General features: G+C 47.7%; 1 protein-coding gene across 14 annotated transcripts in view; it reads left to right on the forward strand.

The window, feature by feature from the left end:
• LOC121854350 (disks large homolog 5-like) overlaps window positions 1-26756 on the forward strand; it is a 130729-nt gene that overhangs the window by 59555 nt on the left and 44418 nt on the right. For 9 of the 14 annotated variants that reach the window (XM_042348966.1, XM_042348967.1, XM_042348957.1 and 6 more), the window contains exons 3-6: window positions 22251-22371; window positions 24784-24904; window positions 25399-25516; window positions 26082-26198. In XM_042348966.1, coding sequence (XP_042204900.1) covers window positions 22251-22371; window positions 24784-24904; window positions 25399-25516; window positions 26082-26198 — 477 coding nt within the window. Of the gene's footprint in view, window positions 1-14211; window positions 15252-22250; window positions 22372-24783; window positions 24905-25398; window positions 25517-26081; window positions 26199-26756 lie in introns of those variants that run through there. The other 5 variants (XM_042348963.1, XM_042348960.1, XM_042348958.1 and 2 more) reach the window with 2 other exon arrangements.

Below are 26756 nucleotides of genomic sequence, written 5' to 3' on the forward strand. Positions count from 1 at the left end.
TGGTGATACGGAGGTGCTGGGTGGTGATAGGAGGTGTTGGGTGGTGATAGGGAGGTGTTGGGTGGTGATGGGAGGTGTTGGGTGGTGATAGGAGGTGCTGGGTGGTGAAAATGGGAGGTGCTGGGTGGTGATAGGAGGTGATGCGTTGGTGATAGGGAGGTGTTGAATTTGGAGATAGGAGGTGCTGGGTGGTGATAGGAGGTGCTGGGTGGTGATAGGAGGTGCTGGGTGGTGATAGGAGGTGTTGGGTAAGTAGAACTGTGTATTTAAGTAGTGGTAAACACACATGAATTATCGCTCACTTGGTGGAACAAATTACAGAAGGTTTTTAATGTTCTTGGTGTGTGAAGGTGTGTACGTAGTTGTGGTGCTGGGAAGGTGTGTGCGTAGTTGTGGTGCTGTGAAGGTGTGTGCGTAGTTGTGGTGCTGTGAAGGTGTGTGCGTAGTTATGCGCCGTCCGTGAAGTATGTGCGTAGTTCGTCCGTGTACAAGGTGGTGGTTGTTGTGTGTGTGTCGGTTCGTCGCTTCTCAAGGCTGCTACCTCTCTTACGCCTCATGACGCAGCATCTAGTTCAGTTCCGTGGCACTGTAAACCTCCAGGCTGGGTTGGGTTAGGTTAGGTTAGGTTAGATTAGATTAGATTAGATTAGGTCAGGTCAGGTTAAGTCAAGTGAGGTTAGGTTAGGTTCCGGGCACAATGCATTTTCCATATTCTTATAAGAGGCTGGAGCGTGTACGATGGCAGGCACCTCCCTGGTATTGTTGTGAACGAGAGGTAATGGAAGACATCATTAAGTGTTTTGTGGGAGGTGTCACAGGTGTATAGAGGGTGTGTGTGTGTGTGTGTGTGTGTGTGTGTGTGTGTGTGTGTGTGTGTGTGTGTGTGTGTGTGTGTGTGTGCTGCTCCTCCTCCTCCTTGTATTTGCTCTTCACTCTCTCTTCCTCCTACACCGCCATCTTCTCTACACAGCAACAGTGTACGTCAGCACTGTAGGAGGGAGGGAAGGAGGAATGTCCCTAGATCAATACCCGTGTGCTATGATGCGCTCAAGATTGCTTCATTTGTGAAAGTTGTTAATGGTTGGTAAAGACCAGCTCCACGCCACGACAAGGGGGAGGGGGGGGCTGTGTGTACCGATCGATCAGTGGACCTCCCAACATTGGTTCGATCTGGCCGATGACACAGTATTATAGATTTCACTTTGACTTTTTTGCACACACACACACACACACACACACACACACACACGTAGGAAAACCAGAGGAAGAGACAAACATTCCAACAAAGAGAAACAGATTGTGTCTGTGTGTATGTCGCGGTGAATTGTTTTGCTTCTGACACACTGCACAGTATTTGAGGCCAGTCCTGACAGCTGGTGGCGTGTCCGTCACCCTCATACTGTCAGCCTCACACTGTCAGCCTAATCTTCGCTGACACTCTGGGTAGACGTGGTTATAAGGGTTGTATTCACTGATAATATAATGAAAATTTCCTTTTAATTTGGGAGTTAGTTGAGTACGTGACGTCACCTCCCTCCCAGAGTTTGATCTTGGTGTTCATAGAGCTGACTGACGCAGGTAGAGGGGGAGGGTAACCAAGAGTCTGGTGTTGGTGACAGAGGTGAAGGTGAAAACAACATCCCTCACGTAGGAAAAAAATTGATCCAAAAGGTAAGGTTAAGTGAGGCAGACGTTGTGTTGACTTGAGTGACCTCAGTATGGTACAGTTCGTATAGTGTGTTTGAGAATACGTCCACGACACTGAGGGAGATTACTTAACTTAACAAAGTGGTGTGGGGGGGGGGGGATGGTGTATGTGTGGAGGGGGGAGTGTTGTTTTGTTGTTGTCTCAGTGTGGAGGCTGAGTCTCCTGTGAGTCATTAATACATGAGTTATGTCACCAAGTTAGTTTGATTCAGTTGTCCACGTAAAATATCTTCGTAATTGCTTCTTGTTTTGAGAAAAAACAGGAGTAGGTGTTTTTTTTCCTGTTTGACGGTGACACCCCCACCCCACCCACACCCGCACACGCACATACACACACACGCACACACATGCACACATACACGTACACACTAGTATCTTAAACAAGGACACTCCATAAAGAAGCACAACAAATACACGCTCGATGGCTTCACTCCCTCAGGACACACACACACACACACCGTCCTCACTCATTAACATTCAAAGCTTTTTTAATAATACTGTAAACTCAAACACTGCAGAATGTCTTAACGTTTGTGGATATGAGAGTTGATATTCGAGGATCTGAGGCGTTAGTTTAACTCTCCTGACTGGTGGACGGCTCTGGGGTCAGTGGTGATGTGAAGAGTGTGCTAAATATTGATGTGTTATGCTGGTATGTAAGTAATCCCGGAGTAAAATGGATTACTATTTGTTTAAAGAAGAAAAAGATTTAAAGAACTGGGTTAGGTGAAATGGGGGCAGACTGTGTGGGTCAGCCAGAGTATTGTGAAGGAAAATCTTGGAAATAAAGAAGGAAAGGCTGGGTCAAATTAAACTAGATTTAGGGAGACTGAAAACCGTGGCAGGGAAACAACATGAAATTAACTCTCCAAAAAAAAAAATCCGGTATTGTTAGAGGAAGGAATTAAAAGAGCGAGAACTTAAACAATGGAGAGAATTCCACGAAGAAGAAAAAAAATTAGAAAGCGCGGGAAAGTTATGAGGATAAAGGATGAACCAGACTACTGAGGGATCACTAATGAAGGTTGGAGCAGCGGAGGCGAGGTTTACAAAGGTCTTCATAAAGGAATTAAAAAAACCCATTGTAGGTATGTATTAAAACAGATAAGATAAATGGATCTGTGTTAGTGGTGAATAGTTATACAAGGTGGCCACAGAGGCGGGTCACACTGGCCGGTATCTCGTGGCCACAGAGGCGGGTCACACTGGCCGGTATCTCGTGGCCACAGAGGCGGGTCACACTGGCTGGTATCTCGTGGCCACAGAGGCGGGTCACACTGGCCGGTATCTCGTGGCCACAGAGGCGGGTCACACTGGCCGGTATCTCGTGGCCACAGAGGCGGGTCACACTGGCTGGTATCTCGTGGCCACAGGGCCGTCACACTGGCCAGTATCTCGTGGCCACAGGGCGGGTCACTGGCCGGTATCTCGTGGCCACAAGTGTGAAGTCACACTGGCCGGTATCTCGTGGCCACAGAGGCGGGTCACACTGGCCGGTATCTCGTGGCCACAGAGGCGGGTCACACTGGCCGGTATCTCGTGGCCACAGAGGCGGGTCACACTGGCCGGTATCTCGTGGCCACAGAGGCGGGTCACACTGGCCGGTATCTCGTGGCCACAGAGGCGGGTCACACTGGCCGGTATCTCGTGGCCACAGAGGCGGGTCACACTGGCCGGTATCTCGTGGCCACAGAGGCGGTCACATTGGCCGGTATCTGTGGCCACACAGAGGCGGGTCACATTGCCAGGGTATCTCGTGGCCACAGAGGCGGGTCACACTGGCTGGTATCTCGTGGCCACAGAGGCGGGTCACATTGGCTGGTATCTCGTGGCCACAGAGGCGGGTCACACTGGCTGGTATCTCGTGGCCACAGAGTGGTCACACTGGCCGGTATCTCGTGGGCCACAGAGGCGGGTCACACTGGCTGGTATCTCGTGGGCCACAGAGGCGGGTCACACTGGCTGGTATCCGTGGCCACAGAGGCGGGTCACACTGGTTGGTATCTCGTGGCCACAGAGGCGCGGGTCACACTGGCCGGTATCTCGTGGGCCACAGAGGCGGGTCACACTGGCTGGTATCCCACAGAGGCGGGTCACACTGGCCGGTATCTCGTGGCCACAGAGGCGGGTCACACTGGCCGGTATCTCGTGGCCACAGAGGCGGGTCACACTGGCCGGTATCTCGTGGCCACAGAGGCGGGTCACACTGGCCGGTATCTCGTGGCCACAGAGGCGGGTCACACTGGCCGGTATCTCGTGTGTCAGGTGTGAGTGTTTCTCCCTTGTTGACTCGGTAGCGTCTGTTGACTTATCCTCGTACAGCTCGGTCGATTGAAAGGAGTTAGAGCGCCAGGTGGCAGGAAGCTCGCCTCCCCGTCGGTAATGAAGCTCCTGTGCCTCGTTGATTTCTGCTGCTAATGTGTTTTGGATGACAATGAGTTGAATGGTTGAACGAGGAGTATGATTACGCGAGCTTCTTGACGATGGATGCATCAGTGGGTAGTGGATGAACTGGATGCATTCTGAATCTTGTTGTCACTGGTACACACTGACTACACGACAGTTGAGAGTTCCTCATATTGTTAAGGTTAAAAAAGCTTGTTATTGTATATATAGTTGAGCTGGACTAAGTGTACACCATCACCACCGTCACAGTTGTTTCTGCCGGGGGAAAACTTTAACATTGTTCGTCCAAGTTGTTGTGTTCGTCATCTGTCCTTAAACATGAACCAAATTTATTTTACATTTGACACGTAACATCTTTGTGGAGGGCAGGTGAGTTACGGGCCCTGAGGGCAGGTGAGTTACCGGCCCTGAGGGCAGGTGGTTTATGGGGCCCTTAGGGCAGGTGAGTTACGGGCCCTGAGGGCAGGTGGGTTATGGGGCCCTGAGGGCAGGTGAGTTACGGGCCCTGAGGGCAGGTGAGTTACGGGCCCTGAGGGCAGGTGGTTTATGGGGCCCTGAGGGCAGGTGAGTTACGGGCCCTGAGGGCAGGTGAGTTACGGGCCCTGAGGGCAGGTGAGTTACGGGCCCTGAGGGCAGGTGAGTTACGGGCCCTGAGGGCAGGTGAGTTACGGGCCCTGAGGGCAGGTGAGTTACGGGGCCTCACAGCACTCATGATGTGTCTTATGGTGGTTATTTTTTGCTTTTCACCCATGAGTGAATAACGTGGATGACTGTGTGAATTTTGTTCTCGTCAGTGTGGAGGGGTCATGGTCTTCACAACACAGACGGAAGTGGTGTTGACTGAGGACATATAAGAGGCCCTACTTGCCTCCGTGTTTAACAGTGACGAACTCTCTCACTCACGGAGGAAACATTACTTCACAACCGACCAGTAACGTCTACGGTTTATTATTTCAGTTTTGATCAGATGATCTTAAATAACTAGAGAATAGTTATACCTGCAGGTGTATGTCACAGGTCAGGTGAGGCTCCTGGTGTTGGGGATCTAAATGTTTGTTTAACGTTTAGGGAAGGTGATTAAATTTTCCAATGGCAGCACACAGGCAGGAGTCTTTTGTTTTATTAAAAAGGTGTTATTAAATTTGTTTCGGTGACAGAAAACAAGTAGGGGTCACAATTAAACGGCGGGTAGTGTGTGTGTGTGTGTGTGTGTGTGTGTGTGTGTCGTCATAGTGACTCATGGTGAAGTGTAGTAAATGGCGCCTTCCGGAAGATGAGTCATGGTGTGAAATTAGTAAATTACCTGTATATAATTACCTGTTTGTACCTGTGAGAAGCACTCCTGGTGTCCCGTACAGCAACTCTCTCTCTCATTACCAACACTTGTCTGTCTGTCTGTCTTATATGTCTTGTCTGGCCACCGGGGTAGTGGGTGGTGGTGGTGGTGGTAGACGCTGGGCCCTGGAGTTAAGTGGCATATGATAAGGTAATTGGCGTAATGCAGTGGGGCAGTGAGGACGAGGAGCGGTCGGGTAGTGGGCGGGCAGGAGATAGTGGCAGTCGTTAGTGGGTGTAGTGGCCGTAAGTAGTGGGTGTAGTGGCAGTCATTAGTGGGTGTAGTGGCAGGTAAGACACTCCGGAGCCTAGACCACCTTCCTTACACACACGCAACCCCAGACACCTTAGCTCTGGACAGGTATGTGTGTGTGTGTCACTTATATCACTGTTTGTGTACACCTGTCACTGCCCCCCCCCCCTCCACCCCACCACACAAACAAACATATTGGCATAAAACATTTATTATTCACAGAGGGAACACTAGATCCAGTATGAGTGAGAGAGTTTCATTTAGCCATTATATGTGGGCGAGTTGTGTGGGGGGGGGGGGCGGTCACCAAGTAGAGAGGGAGGTGACCACTTATACAGAGTCACCAAGCAGACAGTCACCAAGACAGCCACCAAGCAGACAGTCACCACAGACAGTCACCAAGAATGGATAATGTTTTGAAATGTTAAAAGTTACAAGAGATAAAAATCGGTAAATCTAGGAGGAAGAGGTGAAGTGGTTGGTGGGGGGGCTGACCAGGTGATTAATGGTGGTGGGGGAAGTGGTGGTCAATGGGGGGTTTAGACCAGCGCCACTAACTTATATTGGCACTTGTGGCCGGATATTGTCACATCAAAGACTGACTCACACTCACTCACCCGCACACACGCGCACTCACACACCTCCGGCCAGCCTTGTAGGTGGGCGTGTGATCAAGAGGGTGGTGGGTGAGGGCGGTGCACCGTTGTAATGATAGCAACTACCACGCTAAAATAACCCATCTAGCCTTGAGTATCTGTGTTTTGCTGACGTCATTTGTCCTCGGGTATACACAACACTTTCCGTCATTCCCTTGGGTGTCCCTTGTTCGTCCTGGGAAATATTAACACATTATACCTGAAGGTCCCCCCCCCCCCAAGCACCACGACCCACCTCTCTCGCTCGTCCTGGGAAAAGAAGAAATAAACAGTCTGGATTTACGAGACGTTGGTACTAAACTTAATCTTGTTAGTAGTGAATTATAGTGAGTCGCTGCTTGTGTGTGTGAGAGTTTAGGTTAGGTTAGGTTAGGTTACCCTGGGTCTCTCCCCTTAACCTACTAACATTTGACAACTGTGCCGTCTTCCCCAACCTCCGGGGAGTGTTGTCCTGTAACTCGGCACTGTTGTCTTCCTTAACACCCGAACAATGTCTCCTCAGGTCCTGTAACTCGGCACTGTTGTCTTCCTTAACACCCGAACAATGTCTCCTCAGGTCCTGTAACTCGGCACTGTTGTCTTCCTTAACACCCGAACAATGTCTCCTCAGGTCCTGTAACTCGGCACTGTTGTCTTCCTTAACACCCGAACAATGTCTCCTCAGGTTACGTTCAAAGTTTTTCCTGTGACAAAGTTATGGGGAAAGTTTTGGTCACTAACATGAACTGGCCGAGGATTATCAAAGACCCGTGTGGTAAAGTTTCCCTCGTAGCGGTGATGTGAGAGTGACTGAGTGAAGGTTAAACAAGAGAAATAACTACGAAAATGACATAAAACTTAATGAACGTGTTGCTATACTTTATCCCGGCATCATAACACTATCTACCACCATAACTTGAGCTCGTCTGATAGACTCCTCTTGTACCTGGAACATGTCGTCGTCCTGGCCAAGTCCCAGTAGACCTGGCTTGTTAGAGGCCAGACACGCGGTCCACTGTGTTTTATAACACTCTAAGAGACGGGGAGACTCTTGTTGGTGTTGAGGCGCGTGAAGCAACACACGCTCGGCCTCGGGTCATGTTAGGCGAGTCAGTAAGTCTTGTTGACTGACGTGTCTCACAGTGTTGGCAATAGAAGCTTTGAGGTTTGAATTAACAACGTTTATGGTATTAATAGAGGCAATAAGGAGAGTAAGACTTGGAAGTTGTGGTAGAGGAGAGCTACCCCGCCCCTCCTGCTGCCCCGCCCCTCCTGCTGCCCCGCCCCTCCTGCTGCCCCGCCCCTCCTGCTGCCCCGCCCCTCCTGCTGCACCCCCCCTCCTGCTGCACCCCCTTGCTGTACCCCCCTTCTGCCCCACCCCTCCTGCTATTGGCCTAATGGATGGTAAATCATGACCATTCATAGGCTGCTCATTACAGGCCGCATGGGAGTCTGTCACTTTAACTATATTTTCTCACTGAACAACAACATGGAGACGTTCACTTCACATCATCTCATAACTGGGGAGGAAAGAACACAGTCGGTTGGTTCACTGATCGCTAAAACATGAAACTGACCTCTAGACCGGCAGCTAAACCACACCGAGACTCTTCCCTAACAAGAGGCAGCAACAGCCAGGGAATCGAGTTTATGTTTAGAATCTTTGTGAGACCTGACCCGTGTCTTCATCTTGTGATATACGCGGTACATAAACTGCTTGAACCACCTGAAGATTAGGCACCTCAGCTTATTTCACCTGATGCTTAAACATCCCAATGCTGCCTGCGGGGGGTGGGGGGGGGGGAAGGTTAGGTTAGAGGAATCGTATATAGATAACCCGTCGATTAAGTTCCGACCCCTTTACCTTCCATAGCAACCTGCAACCAATCACCATCCAGGACGGTTGCTAGGGACGCTGAGGTGGGGGAGCGGAGTTAGCTGTGTGGTGGACGGCCCTCAAGGCTCATAGTAATTTCAGATCTTACTGTTTTAAGCTGGCTCCATCAGTCAAGCTTACTGTTTTAAGCTGCCTCCATCAGTCAAGTTTAATGTTTTAAGGTGTCTACATCTCAAGCTTAATGTTTCAAGCTGTCTCAGTCAAGCTTACTGTTTTAGGCTGCCAAGCTGTGAGGACACAATGGTGGTAGTGTCTCACCTTAAAACCATTTACCCTTAACACCGAACACCCGCGGGTGGGAGGTACCGTGGGTGTGGGAGGTACTGTGGGTGTGGGAGGTACCGTGGGTGTGGGAGGTACCGTGGGTGTGGGAGGTACTGTGGGTGTGGGAGGTACCGTGGGTGTGGGAGGTACCGTGGGTGTGGGAGGTACCGTGGGTGTGGGAGGTACCGTGGGTGTGGGAGGTACTGTGGGTGTGGGAGGTACCGTGGGCGGCCTCGTTGTTACCATTGTAAAAATAGTCATGACATTCGTATAAGACCTCTCACCCGGCCACACCGCACTGACCTTCACCTTTGACCCACTGACCTCGCAAAAATCAATAGAGACCTTCCTCTCCCTAAGGGCGAGTTACCTGTGTCACGTCGAGTTACCTGTGTCACGTCGAGTTACTTGTGTCACGTCGAGTTACCCAGTCACGTCGAGCGCTTCTTGTGTCACGTCGAGTTACCTGTGTCACGTCGAGTTACTTGTGCCGGGCGTCGAGTTACCTGAGTCACGTCGAGTTACCTGTGTCACGTCGATACCTGTGTCACGTCGAGTTACTTGTGTCACGTCGAGTTACTCTGTGTCGGCCGTCGAGTTACTTGTGTCACGTCGAGTTACCTGTGTCATGTCTAGTTACCTGAGTCACGTCGAGTTACCTGTGTCAATAACAGAGCTACTTGTGTCACGCCGAGTTACTCCAGTTACCGTCGAGTTACCTGGTGTCACGTCGAGTTACTTGTGTCACGTCGAGTTACCTGTGTCACGTCGAGTTACTTTGCGTCACGTCGAGTTACCTGTGTCACGTCGAGTTACGGTGTCACGTCGAGTTACCTGTGTGTCACGTCGAGTTACTTGTGTCACGTCGAGTTACCTGTGTCACGTCGAGTTACCTGTGTCACGTCGAGTTACTTGTGTCACGTCGAGTTACCTGTGTCACGTCGAGTTACCTGTGTCACGTCGAGTTACTTGTGTCACGTCGAGTTACCTGTGTCACGTCGAGTTACCTGAGTCACGTCGAGTTAATGTGTCGTGTCAAGGTACCTGTCATGTCGAGTTACCTGTACCATGTCACTCTCACCACACTATGGCAGCAACAATAACAGCGGCAGCAACAACAAAACAACAGCTGCAGCAAGAACAATAACGACAATAGAATCTACAACAACAACAAGAGCCTGGGAGAGACGACCCCTCCCGCCACCACTGTACCAGGAAGGCAAAAAACCTATTCTCAACTTGTTTTTTCTCCCCAGAACCACTCACCCGGACGACGCCAGAGTTGACACACCTGATCACTAGGTCGGGTCACCGCCGAGTCAGTTCAGGGAAAATTGGACGACAAAAAACAAACATGGTTACCCTGGAGGCAATGCACCCCCCCCCCCACCCCTCCCCACCCCCCCCCCCACCCCTCCCCACCCCACCCCTCCCCAGGTGATGACAGCATACTAGTGAGAAAAAAAATAATCATATAAATTGAACTCGTTAGACATAAGGACAGTTTCCCGGTGGCGTTATAATTACAGGTAGCAGGGAGGTGCAGGCTCTTGGATGTACGTGTCTTAAAGGTTGGAAAATAGATAGATGATGTGGCCACGTCACACCTGTGGGGGGGTGGGGGTACAGATGACCACCTCCCTCCCTCATGCTGCCGCCTTACCCCAGCCTTATACCTTATATTGCTCTATCTTATGCCACACACTACCCAACCCCTCACACCACCCTACCTTATATCTACCACCACACCACACACCCCCACACACCACCCACACACCTCACACCCACACACACCACAGCACATCACACTCACACACCACCACACCACACACCACAGCACATCACCTCACACCACCACACCACACCACATCACCTCACACACCACCACACAGCACATCACCCACACACACCACCACACCACATCACCTCACACCACACCACACACACCCCACACACCACCACACCACACATCACCTCACACCACCACACCACACCACATCACCTCACCACACCACACACACCACACACACATCACACCACACCACACCACATCACCTCACACACCACCACACCACACCACATCACCTCACACACCACCACACCACAGCACATCACCTCACACACCACCACACAGTACAGTCATGCACACCTTCACTACCACTAACAGTCCAGTATTTGTTTTCAGTCAACAAATACAGTTGGGAGCCTGTAAACTTAATTCACTTTATTCTGTTTGTTTGTTTTTCGTATGTAAAACTTACCGGCGTCCAGAACTTGACCTGAGATGTTGAATTACATTATTTATTATGATTTTTTCTTCCCTTTAACTCCCGCCTCGTCGTGTGTGTGTGTGTGTGTGTGTGTGTGTGTGTGTGTGTGTGTGTGTGTGAAGGCCGTCAGGTGAACAGGTAAAGGGATGGTGTGTAGGTGGTGTGTGGCCCTTGTGGTAGTGTGTGTGGCCCTTGTGGTAGTGTGTGGCCCTTGTTGTAGACTGTGTGGCCCTCCCTACCATTACCACAAGGACGGCAACAACAGTCTCTACACCAATGTTGAATCGTGGCGTTGTGTTTCCGTAGACTTGTGTCCTTTATCAGAGTGGCTTTAAATAACAGTTTTACCGTGTATCTGTATTGTATCACCACCTGTGTATCACCACCCCCGTGTATCACCACCCCGTGTATCACCGTGTATCATCACCGCCCCGTGTATCACCGCCCGTGTATCACCGCCCGTGTGTGTATCACCGTGTATCACCACCCTGTATCACCTGTATCACACCGTGTATCACCCGTGTATCACCACCGTGTATCACCACCCCGTGTATCACCACCCCCACCCCGTGTATCCACGTGTATCACCGCCCCGTATCACCGCCCGTGTATCACCGCCCGTGTGTATCACCACCCTGTGTATCCCTGTGTATCACCACCCTCCACTCTGTGTATCACCACCCTGTGTATCACCTGTCCCGTGTATCACCACTCTGTATATCACTGCCCCGTGTATCACATCGGCACACACGTCATCTGCGAATGTTTCTCTACGTGTTTTATTTATTTATTTATTTGAAAGTTATGTGGTTAGGCTGATTAGTTTGGATAAAAGTTTATACAAATAACTTGTGTGTGTGTGTGTGTGTGTGTGTGTGTGTGTGTGTGTGGTGTGCGTGTGGTGTGTGCGTGTGGTGTGTGTGTGTCGTGTAATTCATAGTTGGGAAGGAACCATGGATCCGAGAAGTGAATTCCAATTAAGAGGTGTTGCGTGTTGGAGAGGCGAGCTGTGAAGTTAGCCAGGTGGTACACGGTGACCAGCTGGGACACCACACCACCTGAGGCGTGAGGTGTAGAGGCCTCGGAGCACCAGGGAGGGAAGGTGACCTGGTATATAAACCACAACAGCAAGACACACAGAGAGAGAGAGAGAGAGAGAGAGAGAGAGAGAGAGAGAGAGAGAGAGAGATGTGTTAAAATACGTTCCTGTTATTACGTACAGCTTTTTTAGGAGGCAAACATTTTCCAAAGGTAGGTTTATTAGGTTAGGTTAATTCAGATTTATTGTCTTCACCGTTTAAAAAGTTCAATTTCATCCCCCCGCCCCACCAGAGCATAAATTGGCCTCAAATATAACCTAAATTAATATTGACGTGAGCGGTATCAAGTGGTGGTTCTGTCTCGCCTCGTTACGTCATCAGACATATATATCTGTGTGAGGCGGTGTACAGTGTTGTGTGTCGCCCCCGCACTACACCTCACCTTACTACACCTGTCCTATGTAATTATTATTATTATTATTATTATTGTTGTTGTTGTTGTTGTTGTTGTTGTTACTATTATTATTGTTATTTGTTATTATTATTATTTTTATTATTATTATTATTATTTTTATTATTATTATTATTTTATTTTATTTCCATTTACTTTTATAGCTAAATTAAACTTTTAATTTGTATTAGTACTGATATTTGAGACCTTATACGCAGTGAGGGGTCATCAGAGACCTTGAGGGTCATCAGAGACCTTGTGAGGGGTCATCCTTGTGAGGGGTCAGAGACCTTGTGAGGGGGGAGGGGTCATCAGAGACCTTGTGAGGGGGAGAGGGGTCATCAGAGACCTTGTGAGGGTCATCAGAGACCTTGTGAGGGGTCATAAGGGACCCAGGGGTCATCAGAGACCTTGTGAGGGGTCATCAGAGACCTTGTGAGGGTCATCAGTCATCAGAGACCTTGAGGGGTCATAAGGGACCTTGTGAGGGTCATCAGAGACCTTGTGAGGGGTCATCATCAGAGACCTTGTGAGGGGTCATCAGAGACCTTGTGAGGGTCATCAGAGACCTTGAGGGTCAGAGACCTTGTCATTTGTGAGGGGTCATCAGAGACCTTGTGAGGGGTCATAAGGGACCTTGTGAGGGTCCCTTGTGAGGGGTCATCAGAGACCTTTGTGAGGGGTCATCAGAGACTTGTGAGGGGTCATCAGAGGGACCTTGTGAGGGGTCATCAGAGACCTTGTGAGGGGTCAGAGACCTTGAGGGTCAGGGAGTGGTCATCAGAGACCTTGTAGTCATAAGGGACCTTGTGGACCTTGTGAGGGGTCATCAGAGACCTTGTGGGGTCATCAGAGACCTTGTGAGGGGTCATAAGGACCTTGTCCTCGCTCAAGTGTTTATTACCACGTTAAAAATACTTCATGGTGACGACCCCAAGTTTAGCCACAGTCACTAAGTGTTAAATTGTGTGCGGTGAGTTGCGTGAGAGGGGGGGAGCCGCAGTGTGATATGTTTGTTGCTGTGGAGACGAGGTTGAGGATTTGTCCGAGATGTTTCCATTTTTTAGGGTTTGTCTTAAGGGTTCAAAGCTAGTTAGTACGGTACTGTCTGTGTGTGTGTGTGTGTGTGTGTGTGTGTGTGTGTGTAGGCAAGACACACTTGATGGTCGTCACCTCTGGTTCTAGAAGATAGAAAAACAAACCTTCTGGGAATAGGAAAGGAAAATCAGGGCGGTGGATGAGTGAGAATGGAGTGAGGGAAGTGGGTGCGGGAGGGTTGGAGGTGAGGTGGGTGGGAGGTTGGAGGTGAGGGGTGTGGGAGGGTTGGAGGGGTGAGGTGGAGGGGTGGGGTGAGGTGGGTGAGGAGGTTGGAGGGTGAGGTGGGTGCGGGGGTGGAGGGGTTGAGGGGAGGGGGTGGGGGGGAGGGCTGGAGGGTGAGGTGGGGGCGGAGGGTTGGAGGGTGAAGTGGGTGCGGCGGGGGGGGGTGGGTGCGGAGGTTGGAGGGTTGGGTGCAGGAGGGTTGGAGGGAGGTGGGCGGAGGGTGGAGGGCGGTGAGGAGGAGGTGGAGGTGGGGGCGGAAGTGGGTGGGAGGGAGGGTTGGAGGGGTGGGTGCAGGAGGTTGGAGGTGGGAGGGGTGCGGGAGGTTGGAGGGCGGTGGGTGCAGGGGTGGTGGGGTGGAGGGGTTGGAGGGCGAGGTGGGTGCGGGAGGGTTGGAGGGCGGGAGGTGGGTGCGGGAGGGTTGGAGGGTGAAGTGGGTGCGGGAGGGTTGGAGGGCGAAGTGGGTGCGGGAGGGTTGGAGGGTGTAGGGCCTTGAGATGAGTCGCACCTCACACAACACAGCTACTTGAGGCAATCATGCCAACCAGCCACAGTGGTGCCCCTCCCTCCTCCGCTGCCACCCACCTCCCCTGCCACCCTCCTCCCCACCCACCCTGTCTCCCTCCTCCTCACCCACCCTGCCGCAACCTATCCACCTCACCCTGGCCACTGTCGTGTCACGCCCCCTTGGCGGGGTGTGGAAGATGGTGTGTGTGTAGGGGGGAGCATGGTGGTGGTGTATGGGAGGTGGTGCAGCTGGTATGGGACAATTACCACATTGTTGAGGGTGTGAGAGTGTTGTGGGCGGAAAACTGTAGTGGTTGGTTCTGCTGCTCCCCTTCCACTTGCCTCAGGCGGCCCTACTGTGGTAGTGGGCGCCCACACTCACTCTGGTTCCTCTCAGTGGATATATCACACGCCCACAGTGAGGGAGGAAGTGGTAGTGAGGAGTGGTGTTACCATCACAAGGTTGTTGAGTGTGGGGAGGCGGGAGGACCGGTAGTGTGGGAGCATCACGCCCTGCTGGCTGGTGAGGGCACCCACCCGCCCGCTGCCCGTCACAGTCACTGTGAGAGCCTCGCCCAGCCTCCTACTGCCCGTGTAGTGTAGCTGTGTGTGCCACGCGGTCAGTGTGTCCCCCGCGGTTGTATTTGAGGAGCAGTTTCTGAACGTCAATCTCGCCGCCCACCTCTGTGATGGGCGGCGGCGGCAAGATACAGGCGAGGGCTGCGCGGGCGTGCTCCAGGCTGGTAGAAGCAGGAGGTCGCAGCTACGGGCGTGTGGCGGGGGTGACGAGGGGTGCCTCCCAGCACCTGGGGCCGCCCCTCAACACCGCCGCCACAAACTTTCGCTTACTAGCTAAGCTGCCCAGCAAGCTGCCCCGCCCCAGCCTGGCCGCCATGAAGAAGCGTGTGTCGGTGAGCGTGAGGGAGCGTGGCGAGTGTGTCACGCCCCGGGAGGATGAGTGTCCAGCCTCCACGGGAAGTGGCCCGCGTGACCGTCTGGCCGCAGGGGCGCACCTGGTATCGAGGGGACGTAGCGCCCTGCAGGAGAAGCTGCAGGCGGCGGCACGAGCCATGAGGAAGCCACCTCGAGCGGCACTAGGAGTGGTGAGGACCGCGGGCCAGCGGCACAAGTGGCCCCCTAACCCTGCCCCTGACCCACCACCACCCGCGGTGAGCTGCCTTCCACACACACACACACACACGAGTAAAAGAACTCAGTATGTGCCTGTACATGTTAATAATAATAATAATAATGTGTTTGTATTGTCTGTATGCGTGTCATACAAATTTATAAGAAAACAGGTAGAATTTTAAATCTAAATATCTCCACCAAAGTCTTGCTACAGGTCATCCAGTGTGTGTGACCCGGGAGAGGAATATTATGATGGCATAATGATGGCGCTGGCCGAGGGGACCCAGGCCGTGTGGGGCAGTGATAGAGGAGAGAGTGTGTACCAAGGTGGGAGGTTGACAGCCAGTGTTTGTGTCCTCTGGAGGGTGTGGTGATGTGCTGGAGGGTGTGGTGATGTGACAGTCTAGTGGAGGCAGTACACCAAGAACCTCGCAAGGGATGCTTCGGGGAATTAGTGTAGTTGTGTGGGTGGTGGCTGCCGCAGATGACAGCCACCACCCCTACCGTGCCTGCTGCGCCACTCACTCACTTAGCTACACTCTTAAGTTAAGTCACGTAAACAAAACATTCTTTATTCATTAATCGGGACAAACAAAACCGTGTAAACGTTTAGTTGTGATATCAGCGTGAAGTTTATTTGGATGTATAAAGAACTCGTATCAACGGTTCAGAATTGGCGTCGTTAGGTTTGGGGGGGGGGGTTATAGTGTGTTTAAGGCCAAAAATTCGTCGTCGTCGTCTCCAGTTTTCAGCCAATTAACTAAGACTTACACAAAGCTCCAGGTGTGTTGGGAAGGTGAACAGGTCCCCAACACACCTGAGGTCTTGTATGTGTTTTAAGTTTGTAGTGATGCTGATTTTTTAGGCTTATAAACACACACACACACACACAAACACACACACACACACACACAACACACACACACACACACACACAGAGTCTCATGCCAGCTTTGAACCTCTGATATGTGGTCCCTGAAGACGGTCTTAGTGAAGGAAGGAAAGAAAAGAAAGGAAGGGAGGGAGGAGAAAGTAAGGAAGGTCCGTGTGTGCTTTCACTGGAGTTAGTTCTTTTGGGGGTTATTACAGTTGCTCCACCTCCCATAACAAGGTGTGGAGGGGGGGTCATTACTGTCTTATGGTGAATCTTTTGGTTACAATGATTAATTCTGGTTTTAATCACTCCATGGTTTCTCATGTCTGACGGACCAATGATGTCTATTTTTCCGCGGGGATTGTGTGTGTGTGTGTGTGTGTGTGTGTGTGTGTGTGTGTGTGTGTGTGTGTGTGTGTGTGAACAGGTTAGGATGGGAGAATTTTGCTTTACACCGGCACCCCTACCTCCCTCACCCCTGAGACTCTCACCCCTGACACTCCCTCACCCCTGACACTCCCTCACCCCTGACACTCCCTCACCCCTGACACTCCCTCACCCCTGACACTCCCTCACCCTCCCCCCTGTACATCATCCAAGTATTCACCGCCAGCTTGTTGCACACCATGACGTCACACATAAACAGCGATGCTCATTGGTTCATTCGTTTATGTATAAATTGCGCCGCCATCTTGATGTACACGATGACGTCACTCATAAACATAGATGCATATTTGCCCACGAATTCTCATCAGCATGTTCCCCACCGACTTCATGCGCATCACGGCGTTACACATTAAAGTTATATTTATTTATTTTCACATAAATAGCACCCGAGATCTTGATAGATAACATGACATCATTCATAAACTAAGGCTGGTCATTGGTTCATCGTGTTGGTATATACTGTGCCGCCATCTTGTCACAGTCAACCAATGGCGTTCACTGTTTCTGTATAAAGTATGAGACGTCGACTCATTGTTCCCCCATGACGTCACACATAAAGGTGATGATTGGTTCATATAGATACTGTACCTTTATGAACACCTGTTGTTATCAGTGCAGGGTTGTGGTGCCGTGTGAGGTCCTGTACCACACCCTCGATATAGCGACCACAGGTGAGGTTAGGTTAGTACAGCCAGGTGTAAAGTTCGTGGTAGAGGGGTCCATGTTAGACTACACTACCCCAGACCTTCAAGTTCCCTTTAAGTCCTAAATACCGTCCAGGTTAGGTGATTAGGTGAAGTGAATAGGTTACTTTATGTGGTTAGGTTAGGTGATAAGGTTAGGTTAGGTTATGTTATGCGGTTAGGTTGGGTTAGGTTGTGTCATGGGTGAAAGGGAGCGTGAGTGGTGGTCTACTAAAGGAGGTCCATCACAGAGTCAGTCAGTAGGGCAGGCAGGCAGGCAGGCAGGCAGGCAGGCAGAGGAGCGACCTTCCTCTCTTACTTAACCCATGCAGGAGGGGTGAGGAGGAGGTAGAAGCAACGAACGAGGTTGTCAGGAGGGGAAGAAAGGGGGCGAGAGTAAGTAGAGTGGAGGTAGTGAGGGAGGGTGTGTAGAGGCGAGGAGGGGGAACACGTAGCACTACACAGCTGTGTGCAGGGCCAGCTGGTAGTGCCTCACAGTGCCTCCTCTCTTACCCCTTACTTTCCTTCCCCTCCACCCCCCTACCCCTTCCCCCTCTCCCCTCCCTCCCCCCTGCTCTTACCCCTTCCCCCCCTTTGCTCTTATCCCTTTCCCTCCCTCTCTCCTCCTCCCTCTCACCCCTCTCCTCCTCCCTGCTCACCCCTGGCATGGCTTCACATCAAGGCTCCTAGTCTCCTCACCATCAACATATCTACGAGAGCTCCCCCTGGTAGGTGTTGACCGGCCGTGTGTGCGTCTGCCTGATGCACCTGAGTCTTATCCCACACCTGGCTACAAGACCTTGATAGTAATGAGTTCGTCTATGGTCACTGGTGTTTGTTTCATTTAGTATCTCGTTTACCACAGTATTATAGCTACACTAAACCTAAATTGGGTTAGGTTAGTTTAGTAATGTTTTTATATCACTATCTAGCCTACTTGGTCGTCCCTATCACACACATACGTCTCTTATAGTGTTGGTGCTCTGATATGACGTCAGTGTTTCACAAAATATTTGTTACGCCGCACAAAAAATAAATAAAATTACGAGCATGACTCTGCATTAATGATAAATATTAAAATGTAAAATATTTTTTAGGAAACAATAAATATTTTGTAGTTGACGGTGCAGTCGATCAAATATTGGAAGATTAATTAATTATGTTATCCAATCATTCTAAATAAAACTGTAATGCAAAGTGAGTTTTATTTTTGTAATGAAAAATGCAAATGTTTACTAGTTGTTGGTCCGTGTTTGATGAAGCCTTTATAATGGAGGAAATAGTTAGGTGGTGGTGAGAGAGAGAACCAGTCCAGTGACGCAGTGATATATGATATTTGTGTTGAAACAGACGGTCGAGTTGATACCATTAGTGGAATAAATTATACAAATAGTGATATTAGTCGTATGTGTGACTACAGAGTCTCAGGGTAAGAAGGGCATAATGTCGTAATGTTATTCTCTCTGTATTAAGTATACGTGATATACAGAATATGTGGTATAGGTCACACAGTCAGTGGGTAGGTCTGACGTAGGCCGTCAGACCTCAAGGTGCACAACATTTTGGGTTGAACTGTTCATCATCAGTTCAGAGAAATAGTCAGTGTACAAACCTGTGTTAATGAGGACCCCGAGTATTATGAGGGTCCCGTCTGTACACTGGTGTGTGAGGTTGTCCTCACTCCGGATATTGACCAGTGACGAGGCGTCTTTTGATGTTCATTGTCCTCGTGTCGTGCATGTTAACCCTGAAGCTGCCACCTTTGACGCAGGGAGACTGGAAGGGTCTGCCAATACATTGATGAATTTACTCACATACAGTATACTGTACAAGATGAATAAGAACTGAACGGCAAATGGCTATGCCTATGGATGGAGCCTGTTGGTGCAGGAGGCGAGTGTCCAGAGAATGTCCCAGCATGAGTAGGACCTCCCGAGCCAGCAACCAGGAGACGGTCGTAGTGGGCTTGTTTTTGATCTATTGGGGTGATGGTGTGGATGATTGAGCCCTCAGTGGCTGGCTGTAGGGTCAGGCACCCTTGTGGAGCTGACCTTGTGCCCGCAGCTCAGTAGGAGGGCAAGAAGGGTAGCGCCACGGTGTAACAAAATACCTCAACCTTTACCAGACCCGTCCCTTGTGCCAGGTACAGGTACTGACGGTAGAGTTTCCTGAACGTGGACTTTATGAGCTCGTAGTTGTCGTTCAATAAGGGGCCGACACAGCCTCACCCCCAAGGTTCTTGATGATTGACAGAATTAAATCTCGCTGGGAAAATAAGATGACAAACGCCTTGGACATCAAAGTTTCCTTATTAGCTCTTCCTCTCCTTTTATGACATTCATATTTTTCACTGAGGTGTAGTGAGGGTGACGGTGGGTCCCTGAGGTGTAGTGAGGGTGACGGTGGGTCCCTGCGGTGTAGTGAGGGTGACGGTGGGTCCCTGAGGTGTAGTGAGGGTGACGGTGGGTCCCTGAGGTGTAGTGAGGGTGACGGTGGGTCCCTGAGGTGACGGTGTGAGGTTCCCCCGACAGGATTACCGTCACTAGGGGACTGATGTACTTGGAATTCACTAGGAACTTTACCTGCCTGATGTTACTACAATCACAACACCTGAAGCACAGTAACACTTGTTTGTGTGGAGAGTGTGGCAGACCATTGGCTCATCTGGTAACTCAAAACTGTAGTTATGTTGTCAGGCCTTAAACTATTTTTACCTCTTCGGTGTCCAACAATAAGACAAACTGGCGACAAACTCAGTATATAGTTGTGGCATCTGATAGTACTGCTTTCCTTATACGGGACTATGTGGAGCTGTCGCCTGTCATAATACAATTACCTTTTGTTTACAGTAATCCTACAATGGTTACGTTTATTGTAAGTCGAGGAATACCGTACGAGTTTCCTGTAAACAAGTAACATCACAAACTGAGAACACTGTGTGCTTGTTCAATTATTAATTAGAGGAACTCGTATTACAGGACAGGTTTATTATTATATCAACAGTGTTAATCTTTTCTCATTCAATATTTTACAGTAAATCGATATATTTTTATAAATGTTCTGATAATGGCTGCCAAATCAGGAGTTTAAAAAAAATATTCAAAAACAGTTTCTTGGCGAATTCACCTTCACGACTTTTATGTTGCTAAGAGAAAATTTAGTAAAAGAAATAAACAAATGTCACAAGACCAAGGTAACCAGTACATGGGCAGGTTGTTTACAAAGTCCTTCGTATTTACAGAGAACCCGAAGGTGTATCCTGAAACACTCCTCTGTAGTCCTTCATTTTCTGCACCTAACTGTATTCTTCACCATGCTCGCTGCTTGGAGGTGGACCTGACCAAGAATATATATTATAACTTCTTAAATACAGTACACCATTCTCACCCCTAGCCACACCATTCTCATCCCCGACCACACCTACCCTCGCTTCCTGGCCACATCATCCTCGGCCACACCTCCCCTCGTCCTCGGCCACACCTCCCCTCGTCCTCGGCCACACCTCCCCTCGTCCTCGGCCACACCTCCCCTCGTCCTCGGCCACACCTCCCCTCATCCTCAGCCACACCCCCTCCCCTCGCCCCACACCTCCCCTCCCCCCAGCCACCTCCCCTCGCCCGCCCTCCCCTCCCTCCCCCCCGGCCATTCCTCCCATCGCCCCCCGGCCACACCTTCCATCTCCTCCCGGCCACACCTCCCATCTCCTCCCGGCCACACCTCCCCTTCTCCCCGGCCACACCTACCTCGCCCCCGGCCACACCTACCTTGCTGCTCCCAGTTTATAGTAAGTAAAGGTAACCACGATTGTAAGACCATGGTAAAAGTGAAGGAGAGTGTCACTAGTTTATATCGTTATTATTTTGTTACATAAAAACATACCAAGTATGAAGGAGTGAGGGGGAGGGACCATGTGAGAGACTGGTGCTCTGGGTTGAGCCTAGGTGAAGCCTCTACCTGGGTCGCACAGCCTCACATGTCACCCTGAAAATTTGATAGCAACCACCACGGCCACCTGCTCTGATCCACACACAATCCAAGATGTACCACACCCCACCCCACCACATCACAACTCCACCACACTACATTACACCATACCACTCTACATCACAGCCCAAAACACCATAACACGTCACAACACACTACCATAACAACTTACACTGCACTACTCCCAGTTGTCCAGACCATAGCTCCACACTCTAGTCTTTTGATGCTGCAACACAAAGAGTATTTGATGTAGTCTTCCATGATATCTTGAAGACACTGAAGGGTGGTGTAGACAGACTCATCTCTTGAGTAACCTCCTGAAGCTTGCATATGATACTTTCAGCTTGATCTGTACAGTATTTGAAATAGAAAATAATGTCCTAATAGAAAAAGAAAATTCCTGGTGGTCACAAGTTAAGTGTGGTTACTCCAGGGTTGTGTTGTAGAGAGTCAAGTTGGTCACTCTGACTAACAATATACCCTTAAGGTAAACTTAGAGTGCTTGAGAATCTTTTGTGACCTATGAAGAGTTATATAAAACAATGTATTTGAGGTTAACGCTAAGTATTACAAATTTTAAGCATATTAAATCTTTAACGAACAATGCTATGTTGGGGGGGGGGGGGTTTGAATCTTACTGGGAACATACTGTATACTGTACGTACTTCTCAGGTAGAGTAACAGGTTGGAAACATGATAAAGAATTATTTTCATGTGACATGGTTGATACATACCACACAGCTGTCACATAATAAACATTGGATACCTGTGGACAGCCAGTTGTACCCCCTGTAATATTAGTGGTGGTTGGGACTCTTGTTCATTTTATACTGTACTACCAATAAGAATTTTGATAGAGTGTGTAAAATATTTTCTATTGGTCAATTGTCTCGGTGATTTACACACATTTAAGTCTCTTTATGTGGTGAGTGTTGAATGCATGTGGCAAAGATATTCTTAAAAGGATGTATTTGGTATATTACTGTATTTTTAAGATAGAGTTTGGATGGGACTGTGTGTTTATGTTATTCGTTCTTGTGTCTCGGCAGATTGTAACCACGGATAGAGACATCATGAAGAAGGAGCTGAAGAAAGTGACTCGTGAGAGGGACGAGGCCCTAGGTAGATTATCTGTTGGTGGTCACCATCCAGACCAGCCAGCCAACTATGGTATGTCCTCCTCTCTACCTTGAACCTCCTACTCTCAACCGTCCTCATCCATCTGAACTCAACATTCTGCTCTGTATCTGTCACATACACAGCACGCACTCTTCTTTAACCCTTAATCAAAATGCATCTTGTTTTCTCATACCTGACCTATAACTTGTACCCCCATTCTGTATAGGGTACTTAGTCAATTCTGTAACTGTACCTTGAACTCATACTTACACCATTTAACCCAAACTTCAGCCTTTAAATTGTTTTTCAGCCTGTACCCTTTATCTCACATTTCAGCCTGTACAGGTACTCCTTATCTTACATTTCATCCTGTATTGTTTGATTTTGAAAATCGTCCTGTACCCTGTGTTCCAGCCTGCACCACAACTAACGTGTGTATCACTGTGTACACTGAGGTGAATATTGAGCTTCATGTTTTACTCACCGCTCTACAGTGAGTCAGCCACAACTCATGGTTGATGTAGATTAACTTGTGTGTGTGATTGTTTATTTAAGATTACAGTACAGTATATGTAGGAGTCATTTGTGATAGAGCTATTTTATATATTTACTGTACGTACGTATATATACAGTATAGTAGGAGTTACAGAGCTTACTGTATTGTGCTACTTGAGGTCCTCCAGATGTTAGGCACTGTGCATTAAAATCAGAATGATATAAAGTTGTTATGTCTTGTGGTGATTTATGAAGGAAACTTAGAAAATATGTTGTTGAAAAGATTGTGACTGACCTTAAAGTTGGTAGATTCTTGGCAGTGGACTTTATTGATTTTGTTTTTTAGTCAAGTCATCGACCAACACAGAGTTTCTAAACACCAAAGTCAACATTCATTCAAAACTTTTTTTTTTTAAATGTGGATAATAGGAAGTTGCAGCCTCGAGGGAATTGTATTCTTTGCTGGAACAAGAAACTTTACACACGTTCATAGTTTTGGTATAAAGTATTGTACAAAATTTCACTGCCTCATAAACTGCAATAATTACTCTTAGGCCTTAATGACTGATGCTAAAGAATAGAACCTGTGCATCTGTGTGTACTGTACTGTATCATTAAAGAGCAACTAAGAGAAGCAGGTTTGGGGTCTAGACCAGTGGTTCCCAAATGAGACACCATAGAGGAGTCCAAAAGTTGCTGTGATCACCGTAAGAAGAGGTTGGTGAGTGTGGTGTTGTCAAGGGGCTGATATGTGACCACTTGACAACAATGGAGGAGAAATTCCTTCTTACTCTTCTGGTTTATCTGTTGACTGATGTAACTGACAGATAAATTTAGTCATTGAAGCTGCATCCAACTAGACATAACTAAGTGTTACAGAGGATGGAAGAGGAGCTCACAGATACTGTATACAAGTACAATATTCAGTACAGTATATAGGAGGTGATTTATTTTTAATGTCACGTAAATAATATCATCTGAATGGTTGGTGATATTTTAGGAAGGTAGTTAGGAGTTTAAAGTAAGAAAATGAGTGTGCTCTTATCATCATGAAAGATACTATCAAGATTGCATTTATGAAGATACTGTACTGTACTGTGAGAGAATGTAAACAGAGGTAGGGTGAACATAGGAGAATGTGTAAGCAGAGATTAACCTTGTTAATATAATATTTCAAGAACTTTTCCTGGATCATATACAGTACTGTAGTATCTGTGCTTCTTGTTGGGTGACTCTTATATCATCAGCCATTCATACATCTTATTCCTTTATGTGTAGTGAATATCACGACAACAATTTTGGTGTTGAAATGTAGGAAAATTACTTTATATATGGGATGGAATTTGCTTTAGTCTGAGACAGAACTAGGAGTCAACATTGTATCACTGTGGTGTGTGCAATGGTGTCCACGGTGTTCCTGCATCCTGAACTTTGTGAATACCTTGTATTAAAGAATTGATAGATACCTTTGTATTGTTCCCATGTTAATTGTATTTTCTTGATAGTTTTATCACCTTCATCATCATCATTATCATCATCATCATCATCATCATCATCATCATGTTCAGTACAGTGCTGTACAGTATACATTTTCCCAAAGTTAGAGTGAGGCTGAGTTCATATGGAATCATCCCAGAAAATTAGGTATGTGACTGCCTGTTTGTCTACAAGTGGTAAAACAAGAGAGCAAAACACAACCCCTCTCTGCTGAATACTTCATTAAAACTGCTGTCCCCATAGTGAAGGGGTTACATATTTACTGAAGACTTACCAGTACTAGTTTGTCTCTTTTATATGAAAAGTCTCTGTTGACTTGCTTGCCTAAGGGGGAAAATGGAAAAGATTAAGAGCTCTCCTAGCAGATACACACAATGGGCAAGAAAATGTACGGTAGCTCAGATGTCGAGGAGTCGGTGTCAATGGGTGCTCTGCCTCATAGCTACAGTATTTTATTGTCTTTCCTTGCAGGAACTTTACCAAAGGGTGGAGGGTCCCTCAGTGACAAGGGTCTGCTGGGTTCCTCACGGGACTATGAGAGCCTTAAGATGCAGTGTGAAAAGGCCATGGGGGATGTACAGGGACTCCTCAAGTAAGTCCATACAGAGAAACACCTAAATTATTTATAATGATTGCTTAACTTTTTCAGTTGAGGAAGAGAGGTGGAGATGTTAATAAAGGTTAGATACATTTTTCTTGGAAACTTGAACGTTTATATATATTGTACATATATATAAAAAAAAATCTTTAAATTTTTTATACAGTTTGCATTTAAGACTTACAGGTGAAAATTAAATTTATATACAGTACTTTGAAAACTAACTTGAATACTGTACTGGCCATTTAATTAGGGCTTACTCCCCTGTCTACTTTCCTTAGTCAATCACAATCCTATTGAATTTATGTCTGTTGTGCTTGTAATATCTTAAACTAGGCTATATGTGTGTGTATCATATATACAGTACCGCAGTTTTATAACAGATTATATGATAATAATGTTACCTAACGTATTATTTCAAAATTAAGTTTTAGTAATTTGCTTTTGATGACATTTTTTTAAAGTTTTGTATGTGATTGTTCCCATAGGCAAAATGTGGATATCACCAGAAAGTATGAAAATACGATGAAAGAGGTAGATTACTACAGAAAACAAGAAAGAGCAGCTATTACGGCACTCCAGAATTTACGAATGCAGTATGAGGAGGCAAGTGTACTTGATAGTATACTTTGGAAGTGTTTTAATGTTTTACTCAGGTAGCTCTAGTTGTGTGTGCCGAGTAGTTAAATCACAAGAAGATCTCGGCCTGATTCAATAACCAACATTATTGTACAGTACAGGGTTATGGTCCTTTGAACTTTACTGTTGCAGGATGAGAAACAAACCTTTCCAGAAGATATTAACACTAAATTTACAATCTAGCCAACATTGAGTGACTTAACTTCTCGTGTCTTGAGCCGTGATCAGGCAGTTGTGATGTAAAAATTATATATACAGTAGATTAGTGAGCAGGTCTGTACTAAGTATGCAACTCATTATAACTTTACAAAGATATTATATTTTTTATGTATCATGAGCAACATTAACTTGATATTTTGCTCTACTGTATTAATATTGTCTCTTTATTCTCAGATTAATGCTAAAATTAGTAGCAAAACTGACATTTGATTTTGTATGATGGTGCAGCACTTCTAATATGTTAAAATAAATCAGAATCTAATTTGAACAATTTAGTCTGCATTCTTATCATGAGGTTGTTCTTAATTTCAAGGTCGTAGCAGAAAAGCAGAAATTGGAGCGTGAGGTCACATCTTTGCAAACAATTATGGAAGATGACCGTAAAGAAATAGCTGACCTTCGACGGCAACAGCAGGTCAGCAACCTACTAGTACGAGCGTTTTCGATCGTAGATGGAGCATCACAAAACTAATCACTAACCCAGGCAAAGTGACTGGTTTTACATCAATTCTTTTTGGTATACTCACCTTTAATTCCTATGAGCTCAAGCTGCACTCAGATATGTAACTAGTTCAGCAACTTTGAGTCTTGAAAATTTTAGAAAATATTTTCCCTTTGTCACATAAAAGATTCATGAACCTGCTGTCCAGCTTCTGAGATACAAAGTTGCAAATCGTGTTGCACATTCTGACTCCCATAATTTCAAAGCTACACTAATGATATTGTAGTCCGCTCCCAAGTATTCCATGATGCTTCTCATTGGTTTTTCCAAATCCATGATAAATGATTGATTTTATTCCAAGACTTGCAGTCCATAAGGCTCTGCAAAGAAGGACTTCAGTAGGTGTGCCTTGTATTTTGTGTGATTCTTCTTGTATATTAGCCAAGATTTAATGCACATTAAACTTCAGAACACTCCCTAAATTGAGCACAATTCCCCATAATTTACAGCTGTGACACTATCTGTCAGCTTCCGAAAACGTTAAAT

The sequence above is a fragment of the Homarus americanus genome, unplaced genomic scaffold (genome assembly GCF_018991925.1).
Source record: "Homarus americanus isolate GMGI-L3 unplaced genomic scaffold, GMGI_Hamer_2.0 scaffold54443, whole genome shotgun sequence".
Lineage (NCBI taxonomy): Eukaryota > Metazoa > Arthropoda > Malacostraca > Decapoda > Nephropidae > Homarus > Homarus americanus.